General features: G+C 35.3%; 1 protein-coding gene across 3 annotated transcripts in view; it reads right to left on the bottom strand.

Moving 5' to 3' along the window:
- Positions 1–379: 379 nt before the first annotated feature.
- L2HGDH (L-2-hydroxyglutarate dehydrogenase) overlaps positions 380–10,695 on the bottom strand; it is a 53,060-nt gene continuing 42,744 nt past the window's right edge. For all 3 annotated transcript variants that reach the window (XM_082452149.1, XM_082452150.1, XM_082452151.1), the window contains 2 exons: positions 10,298–10,429; positions 380–2,412 (listed from right to left, as the gene is read on the bottom strand). In XM_082452149.1, coding sequence (XP_082308275.1) covers positions 2,217–2,412; positions 10,298–10,429 — 328 coding nt within the window. In that variant the 3' untranslated portion in view covers positions 380–2,216. The remainder of the gene's footprint in view (positions 2,413–10,297; positions 10,430–10,695) is intronic.

Raw genomic sequence — 10,695 nt, 5'->3', positions numbered from 1 at the left:
AAAAAAATCTTTATTTCTCCATATCCCTGTGTCATATTAACCACCATCCAGTACCCACATTAAATGGATGATACACTAAAGGTTCTCTTCAGTACTAGATAAACACAAACCACTGGACCCCTAGAAAACGGTCTTGAAGGATCTCTATGGTTAAAACAGAAAAAAACAGGGGAAAGCTCAAACACAGTTCCCCAATACCACAAATCATGCAGCCAAGTTTCCCACATTTGGGGAAATTGCAGGGGTCAGCACATCCGGAGTGCAATGCATGAGCTGCACCCTGGGAAAACCACCTTCATGATCATGGTATATCCCCTCCCAGGTAAGTATCGAATCAGAGTTTTTATGAAACTAAAAATTATGTTCACAACACCAAAGCTCATTAAAATATTTTTAATATTAATATACAATTCTTCTCTCTTAGAAATACACAAAACTTTTAAATATTATAGCATTATTCCACAACAAAACTCTATTGACATAAATAAAAACGTTTTACAAATAGAATAATCTACACATTCAAAACACTTTCAATAATTTTTTCACTTGTATTTTTTGGGGTAAAGACCCAAATGGAATGGGGGTTGCTTTAATTAGGGTAGTTATTTTTATAACTTCAGTCTTTCACAGCTTAGTGTATATGCAATCTTACTGTTAATGAAATAGAGAATTGTAATATTTTCCATCTCTTAATAGTCTTGCAATGAAACAGAAAATACCCTGTGTATCACATTTCTTGGAGGAATCGGTTGTTATGAAGAACCATTAGGGCTTGTTTCCTCTGTGAATACTTTCCAACTGCTTTCAGTGTTCTCATCCCAAGTGTTGAAGAACTGTCTAATCTATTCACCTGAGATGTGCTATTCTGTAACATGAGCTGATGATGTGTAGCCTTTCAAATTAATTGATGAGGTAGCTCAATCAATGTAATCATTGGCTTGAAGTGAAAAGGAAGAAAACTGGTAAGTTTTGCTATCAACCAAAATGCTCATCTTTCTAACTCATCCATCACACAGTTTTGGAGAGACGAGAGGAAAGAAAAAATGAAGACTGGAAGATTAATCCAGAGAGAGTATATGTGAGGGAATGGATGAAAATTTCTCACCTAAATGGTGGTTCTGCAATAAGTTTCCCCATATTATACCATATTTTCATTTATATTTCTATTTTCCAACATTCTGAATTGCAAGAATCATTTCAACAGATACCACACACACACACATATATATATAGTACATAGTATACAGTATGGCACTGGGCAACAATTTAAAATACTCATGAAATACACATGATTGTAAGGCACTTTTGCGGTGTACAAAAGTGAATGCCTCAAAATTAGGTATTTCCCCAAAATGAAGAAATATCCTCATAAAGGTTTATAGGATTCTGGAAAAGTCAAGTAGGCATGAATCATTAGTGATCTTGGCCAACATTTGAGAACCTTGGTATGACTGAAGAACAGAGATATAAGAGACAAATACTATTTTAAATTACAAAGTTCTGTATGTCAGTGTCAGGATTCTAAGTTCTTTTAGTTTCTCAACCACAGAAGACTGAAGAGTAAGTAAAATACTCAGAGTGGACTGCTGTTTAGATTTAGGGATGACATCAGACCAAGTCAATTATAAAGAAACTGGGAATAATAAATGCTTTGAGTTTCTTTTGCAAAGTTATTTCTTACAAATGTAGCTAAGATAGAATCTTATTCAAACTACTTCAAAATGTGAAATTTCATGTATTTGAATCAACAATTTTAAATTCCCAAATACAAATACTGTTGCTCTAAATGATGTGAGCTTTTCTATGACTCTTCAAAATTAAAAGGTTTGCAACCTACAATATATTTTCTTGTCTAGGAAAGATAAAAAAGCTTAGATATTATAAAGCCAAAAAGTTAAGGGAATAATCACTTTTTCATGCTGTAGTTCCCAGAAATTCCAAAAAAGCCAAATCTCTAGATCATGGTTGGTGAGGACAGGTCATTAACAAAGTCAAGAATCCAGGACAGATACAACTGTACCTTTTTAAAGAGCATGGACTTTAAAAAATTATTATTTCCACATTACATAATTAAAAAAATTCAGTGGTTATCTAAATGGTATACCTAAAAATGACATTTTAAACCATTTTTCTTAAATGAAACTTAAAGAACGTAGTTAGTACATTCTTGTTGCTGAATGTGGAGATTAAAATGCATACCTAGCTCCTTTCATTATTTACAATTTAAATCTTTGTTGTACTTCATCTGCAATCATTCCAGAAATTGCAAGGGAAGAAGTGGCAGCAGGGGAAGGTGCATTTCTCACATGAAGAATGCGATTTCCAATAACCCCAACTCCTCCATCAAATACAAAATCTTCTACGAGATTTCCATCTCTATCCAGGGCTTGGGCTCTTACTCCAGCTGGACCTCTGCAAAAGCAAGAGTGGTAGTCATCTGACTAGAAGCGACAGGACACTTTACATACGTGTCAGTGGTTTCAAAGTATTCTTAAAGCAATAAAGTCTTTATTCTTCTAAATGCACAATTATGTGAAAACCCAATAGGTTTGTGTTTAGCCAAAGGCTGCCAGTTGTAGCCTGTCAAGCATATATCCTTACCCTAAAATACACAAATGGGTTCTTTCCAAAAGTAGCAGATAAACCCATATTTAATTAGAATAGATGTATTTTTATTTAAATTTACAAAATGAATTTATTATAAAATCAGTCACTAGAATAGAAAGCAAGATAATACAAAGTAAAGAAAGCAAGAATTATGTGTGTCAGCTACATTCCTACATGCGCTACAGAATTCTAAGTATTTTTATGTTTTGTTTTGGTTGTACACTATTAAAAGTTATGGAAAAAAATATTTGCAAATGGCAGCAAATTCTGGCTTTGTAGTTTGTTTTGATTTTTAACGGTTTAGCATTTAATATAAGGATAACCTTCAACTAATTAGGAGAAATGACACTCTCTTAATTAAAGGAAAAGCACAAAAATGAATTAACAGCATGTTAATACAGTAAGAGCCTTTAACATTAAAAGTTCTGTTTTACAACATTTGAGTTTACAAATTAGATTTTTTTTTTTTTTTTTTAGTTTTAAAAATAAAGTTTACAGATAAAATCTGGATAAAATATTTTTGGAGTCCAAAAGCGCCTCCTCTGAAACTACTTAAGAAAACCCAGTTTGCAAACAGCTGCCTTATACACACCAGCAAGACTCAAGAAATCAGGCAACAATATTAAACACTTTTTATTGATTCTGGGCCGATGCAGATAAGCACTTGAGGAAGATACAAAGAACAATACGAGAGCACTGCCCTCTAAGACCTCAGCCTGGCTGAGGAGAGATCATGATAATAATAGCTATTTTTTTTACCAAGTGCTTACTCCATGCTAGGAATTCTCTCATTTAATCCTCACAACAACTCTAAGAGGCTGATACCGTTTATATTTAACAGCAAAGAAAATAGAGAGATTAAGTAACTTGCCTGAAGTTACATAGCTATACTATACAGTTCATCTGTAGAGAGATAAATAAGAATTACAACAATAGGGGTGACAGGTTCTGTAATAAAAGTAATCTGTAATATAGAAGGCTGCAGGGAATCTGGACAGGAGATTTTTGAGCTGTAAGGATTTCCAAGTAAGAATCAGATACAACACTTACAGCACAAAAAGACAGAATGGGACTGAAGCTGAAATTTCTTAGGGTGAGGATACATAACAGCCTATTAGCCAGTGTATGGTCTATTTTGTACATTCTGTGTTTGTAGCTTCTCTCAACCAATCAAAACAGCATTTCTCCTCTCTTTTCTTGGATAATGCCCCTGTTGCTGTTGTGAGCATCTCTATGAGTTTTCTTGTCCTTCTCCTTTTATCTCACAGAAAGCCAACATGTAGGGGACACACAGTGGCATGACTGGCTACTGATGCTGAGTGTTCAAAATAAAAACTTTCCTCTCCATGAAGGTTTAGTTAGTATATTCTCCTTACTCTTTCTAAGCAAATAGAAGTTAATACTGATTAACTACAGTTAAAAATGTGTCTGTATTTATTTATTCCTCTTACAAACACCAACTATGTTCTCGACATCCCCTACACTCCTGCCCAAGTATTCAAAACCTATAATCCAAACTGTAAAAAAAAATAGAAGATTAACTTTTTCTAAGAAACTCACTTTAGTTCAAACTAAAGTAACTATTTAACATGGCATGTTTAAATTACCAAATTCTTCATGCTCCCTATTCAGCACTTAATGAAATTTCAGGGTTTTTCTTTGCATGATTACATATAGGCATTCCCCCTCAGAATATCTCAGCTTGAGATGAATATTATAATTTTGAAATTTCAGGTAAAATAAACCATAAACATCTTCAGGGCCAGAACTGAATCTTATACAACAGCCCTATTTTGCCCCCATGTCTAGATTTGTGTACATAGGAAGTATTCAATAGGGACAGAAAATTTTAATTATTTAACTCTCAATACTTTTAAATTATATTTTAATAGCTGAAAGAACAAATGATTCAGCAAATTTAATATTTGTGAATTTAGCTATATTTAACTGTTTAATGCTATTTGTAGCCACATATTTTGCCGTATTTGTAGCTAAATTTAATAGAAATGCAAGCCCGAGACCCTTAAATATGTCTAGAAACCACAGGTAAATATGTAACTAACGGCACTCATTCTTCTGAGAAGTGTTGTATTTATTGCTTTATTATTCTGTGGCAGGCATAATCCTGTGGGCTAGAAAACAGCTATGACAGGCTACAACTGACATCTTTGGCCAGTTCCAAATAGGACAATTTAGTATTTTATAAAACTCACATGGGATCTACTGTTAATCTAAAAACAGAAGTTCACAGGAGCATATTTAAATTGGGAGTGGTGATATAGGGCAAGTCAACCATTCCATCTTAATTTCCAAATGTGAAGGAAGTGTATTTTTGTTATTAATATTCAACCAAACTGGATTGCAACAAGAGAACATGGTTTTTCCATGCCCAGTTTTTGAATTTTGTTGACAAACTGGTTTAGGGCTTAGATCATTTTGAGCCTTTGTAAATGTTCTGTGAGGGCTTGAATAACATGAGTATTCTATAACGGGGGTGACGGAGTTCTATGCATCCCTTAAATCAAGTGGTTTTGTTTGTTTGTTTGTTTTTTAAGTTTTTGGCCGTGCCGCGTGGCACGTGGGATGTTAGTTCCTTGGAAGCACAGAGTCTTAACCACTGGACTGCCAGGGAAGTCCCTAAATCAAGTGTTTTAAATGTGTTATTCAAATCTAATTTTTTTTTTTTTTTTTTTGGCCATGCCGAGTGCCTTGTGGGGATCTTAGCTTCCCGACCATGGATTGAACCTGGACCCCAGCAGTGACCCCAGTCCTAACCACTGGACGACCAGGGAATTCCCCTCAAATCTAATATTTTATCTGCTTGAGCTATCGTCTATCAACAGACATGTCTTAAAATCACCCACCACAATTGTAGATTTGATTTCTGCTTCCAGTTATGTCAGTTTTTGTTCTCTGTATTTCATAGCTCTGTTATCATATGCAACAAGTTTATAGTGACCCTCCTTATTTCTAACAATAATTTTTTACCTTAAAGTGTCTTTTATCTAAAATGAACCTAGGACTCATCTTTCTTTGAATAAGCATTTGCCTAACACATAGGTGGATTTTTAAAATCCAACCTGATAATCTCTGTCTTAACTGTTAAGCACATTTGCATTTATTATAATTTCTGATATTTGATTTCTACTATATTATTTTATGCTATTTAACCTGATATTTTTTCTGAAGTTTTCCCACCTCCTTTCTTGACTTACTGAGTTTTCTACATTCTTTTTTCTTCCTCTACTATTTGGAAGTTATATAATCTATTTACATTCTTCTATTTAGTTTTTTAATTCAGATGGGACTCACTGTGCATCTTGAATTTTATGTCTTTTTGTCCATTCCAGAAAATTCTCAAATACTTCTCTTCAAAGTATTGCCTCTTCTCAACTTCTCTGGAACTCCTATGAGATGTAGGCTGGAATCTTCTCATCTTCTCCATGTCTTAATTTGCACATGATGCATCTTTAGCTTACAACATTGTTCTCTCAATTCTTCAGATTTACCTTCCAATTTACTAATTTTCTCTTAAGGGAGGTCCAACCAGCTGTCTAACTTAATCATTTGAGTTTTAAAATTTAAGAACTATATTTTTCATTTCTAGAAATTCTGATTACTTGGTTTCTAAATTTGCCTAGGGTATTTTTAAAATTACTATTTTTTTCAGTTGTTTTCATTCCCTTTTTTTTAAAATTCACTGGAGCATACTTATTTTATGGTTTCTAACATTACTATTACCCAAAGTTGTTAGAGGTCTAATTCTAGTATTTATTCTATCTGCTTACTCTCACTTATAGTGCTTTGGAACTTTTGCTGGTGAGTTCCTATTCAGCAGGGGGCGTTGGGTTGAAATTATGTCCCTCCACAGAGGTTTTATATTTGCTTCTATCAGACACTCCAGGTGTATAACCATTCTAGGAACACCTTTTTTTTTTTTAATGGAAAATCTTAAACATGTACAAAAGTAAAATGAACAGTATAAGGAACTCCCATGTATGTATCACCCAGTTTCAGTAATAATCAACACACAGCCAATCTTGTTTCATCTATATCCCCACTCTGTCTACCTCTCTCCACTGGATTATTTTAAAGCAAACCCCAGACGGCATATCATTTCACTTCAATGTATATTTCTCTTAAAAGGATTCTTAATAATAATACAAAACTACTAACTGCTTAGTATCAACCATATTCAGTGTGTGGTCAAATTACCCTGATTTTCACTCACTCTAATCTGTTTAAAGTGAGAGAGTGAGAGGGAGAAGTGTTAGTCTGAAGCAGGATCCAAATAAGAATGGATCTACTTTTTAAGCTAGATCCATTTCTCAGCTTAAAGTTCCTAGATCAAACTAGTGGTACAAATTGAAACTCCAAGTACTTGTGAGGGAAGGCCCAGGGTTCTAGATTTTTAGGAGATTTTTTTTTTCTAGACTTCCTTTTCACTGAGGGTATAGCCCTTCCACAGTCCCTGGTTTTACAAAGGGATCTCAGTTCCAACTTTTTACCTTTTACAGATCCAGGGCTTCCTTTCCAGCACTTGAGTAGCAATTAAAATATAAGTCCCTAATGTTTTATATCTTGATTTGTGTGGTGGATACATGAGTTTATACAATTTCCAAACTTCACTGAGCACTCAAGATCTGCATATTTTATTGTCTGTAAATCACATATCAATTAAAAACAAAACTCAGTTATATTTACATCAAAATCAGAAAATCCTCCCCACCTTTCCAGGTCAGCATCAGCACTAATTCCTCTTAGTTCTTGGGTATTCAACTTCCTCTCTGTTTTCGTTTCTGGGATGCCCTTATTTTCTTGCACTCTCAGCTATAAGTATTTCAAGGGATTTTTATTGTATTTTCTCCAGACTCTCTTATTAGTATTTTGTAGTGTGAGGGTTACCAAATTCTCTAGACTAGTAGCTCTCAAACAGGGGAGATTTTGCCCCCTACAGGGTATTTGGCAATGTATGGAGACATTTTTGGTTGTCATACTAGGGGAGTACTGCTGGCATCTAGTGGGTAGAGTCCAGGGATGCTGCTAAACGTTCTACAGTGAACTGGACAGTCCCCCACAATAAAGAATTATTTGGCCCCAAATGTCAACAGTACCAAGAATGAGAAACCCTTTTTTGCAAAAGGGTCTAGATCACCTTTATTGCAGGATTTTTGGCTTTTACCCTCGCATTTCACAATAGTGTAGTCTTTAGCTATCACTTACAATGAAAACATCTTGCCTGAAAATTTACTACAGAATTCCCCCAAGAAGATATTTTCAAAATGAAGTGTGGCAAATATGTCGTCATATTTTACATCCTTACAACGCTAACAGATACAAACTACTGTTAGATTACCATGTCAAAATTAATCACAGAACAAATTAAAGGACTTTAGAGCTAAAATTAGGAACCTTAGAGATCATCATTTAATAATGAGAAGTTTGTATACCTAATGCATACATTTGACAGGTTATAACTTTACATTCCAATCTAATGTTCACTGGTAAGTTATTGCCCAAGATACTCTGGCTGGGCAATGAGAAGTCAAACTGGATCCCCTTTGGTAGCTACTGCAACTAAAGGACACCATCTTGAGCTAAACATCCCACTAAAAGTGTTGCTTTGGTTCTTTTTTACTACCCAGAACTGCCTAATATGCTTCTTCTCCAATATTAATGATAGAGCACTTATGGTGTTATACTGGTTGCAAACAGGACTTGGGCTTCAAAATGTGGGGAAGTCTATTGATCTTATTTTTTTGTATTATTATTATTTAAGATTCTAGGCATATAACAAGGTACAGAGAATAACATAATGAACACCAATTTTTTTTTTTACCAAACAGCTTAAGAAATAAGCATTATAGATATGACAGAAGCCCCCTGTCAAACTCTCTGCATCCCATTCTCTTGTCTCCCCGGAGACAAACACTCTCCTTAATTAGGTGTTTATCACTCTCATGTTTGTTTTTATTTTCACATTACATGTGCAATCCATATACATACACAGTATAAACATATAAATGGTATCAAACATATCTTCTACAATTTTCTTTTTGTTACTGATAATTTCCTACATTTAAGAGCTACAGGAATCAAATGGAATTGCTGAATATGTTCAGCTTCTCTATCTTCAGAGAGAAACTCATCTGTGACTGGGTTGAATTTGTCCCCAAATGCACCTGCCTACAGTGTTGTGTGCCCTCTTCTACTACCTGGTAATGAAACTGGTAACTGAAATTCACACCTTTCCACCCAGAGACAAGGGTATTCACCAAAACCCACAAGCCCCAAGGTTCAGTTCTACCATGTGAAATCCACTGGTCTAAAGAGTTTTCCTCAGGCTTCTACAAAAGAGTGGTAATCAAATCTGGGTAGTGAATTCACTGCAACTATTTATACACAGAATTCACTATGCCCACCTATTGTGTTTTCCAAGGAATATTAACAGCAGTAAAAGATACTAGATTTGACCAATCTATTTTCAGATATAAAACATAACAAGTCTGCTAAAGCAGACCACTGAAAACATAAAAGCCTTCATTTATAGGTGAGTGAAAGAACATAAAGCCTAGATATTTTTATCCCTTCTATTTCAGAAGGTGAGTAGAGGGGTGAGAGAGATAAGAGTTAAAAACATTAGCTGGGTTTTAATAGTTCTTCTAAGGATTCAAAGAGGCTGGTCTGAGAATGATACATGAGAATCAGATTTAGACCAGGAGGCTCCCCTGAGGGAGACAGCTGACCTGATTATTGCTCTCTTCCCAGATACAGAGTCGAGCTGCTGATATTTTACACCAGGCAAGTTCAGCAGCTGTTACTGAGCAGACAGACACTTAGTGCTCTAGAGATTCACTGCGGGATGGATTCAGGGAGGAGAGGATCTCAAAGACCACTGCTGATTAGGCCTAACAAATGGCTGGTTCAGGGAAAAAGATGAACACCCTAAAAATACCACCAAAAAGAAAATAGGCTTGTGTGGTATTTAGGACAAGGTATAGATCAAGTCCAGAAAGCCTTTTATCTTTAAGAAAAAAACATTTTTTTTAAAGTAATCCTTCCTTTGCCCCACACCCCCATAGCAAGGACTTAGACTGATTGCTACCATACTATTTCCCACTTCTGTTCTGCAAATAGTCCTTGAGGGAAGTAGGATCCAAGAAAGAACAAAATAAGTAGAGAGGAAGCAAGGTAAGATGCCAGGTATGAGTATGTTTCTAAAAGCTTTTAAGAATCAATCAAAGTATAATGTTTTAATATGCTTATTATCTAATTAGGTAACATGGTGGTGATCAATAATCTTATACAGAATTAAAAGTCAGAAGGCTTTGGAATCACAAGAGTAAGTGGCCAGGGAGATTAAAAAAACTTCAGGTGAGATGTTCATCATGAGTGATAGCTAGACACAAAGGTGAAGGTGGCATCATAACACAACTGCAATGGAGATTTCAGCTTAATGCTGTAAGGTAGTCCAGATAACCATAAATGGACCTAGTTCAAGCACTAAGGGCCATGATGCAGCAATGCCCAAACTGCAAGGGGAATGAACAGCTTGTTGGGAAAGAGAGAGCACACAAAAATTCAGTGGACACACTGATTGAAAGTGTGCTTACAAATCACCAAGTCAGACCCACCTCCCAAGTTCACCTAGGACATGACTGTATTTACAACCCTTACGGCTTTTCCTTACCTAAGTATGTCACTGACAGTAATTTCAGGGATAAACTTTTGAAGGTGCTTCACTGTTGCACTGAGAAAACAGGCTTTGTACATTTCATTAACTCCATAGGAAAAATTCTGGAACACCAGTTTAATCAAGCCACTGAAAGCAAAGAAAATAAAATCTTTATGAGAGAAAGGAATTCTTTATTATCATACAACACCTTTACAACTATTAGATTTGGGGGTGGGGTGTGGCATCACAGAAATCTATGCAAAGTCAGAAAAACCACATATTAAAAGAAAATCAGCTTTTGGCCTACATAAGAAGGAAACTTCATCAAAGGGATACCTTCCAAACTCTAAAAGTAAACACCATTCAAACTCAAATTCCCAGGGAATGCTGGTTTCAAACTAGGATAAAGCCTG

Source organism: Balaenoptera physalus, assembly GCF_965194825.1.
Source record: "Balaenoptera physalus genome assembly, chromosome: 2".
Classification (NCBI taxonomy): domain Eukaryota; kingdom Metazoa; phylum Chordata; class Mammalia; order Artiodactyla; family Balaenopteridae; genus Balaenoptera; species Balaenoptera physalus.
Note: the sequence above shows the minus strand (reverse complement) of the source record. Positions and strands in the feature narration are given on the sequence as shown.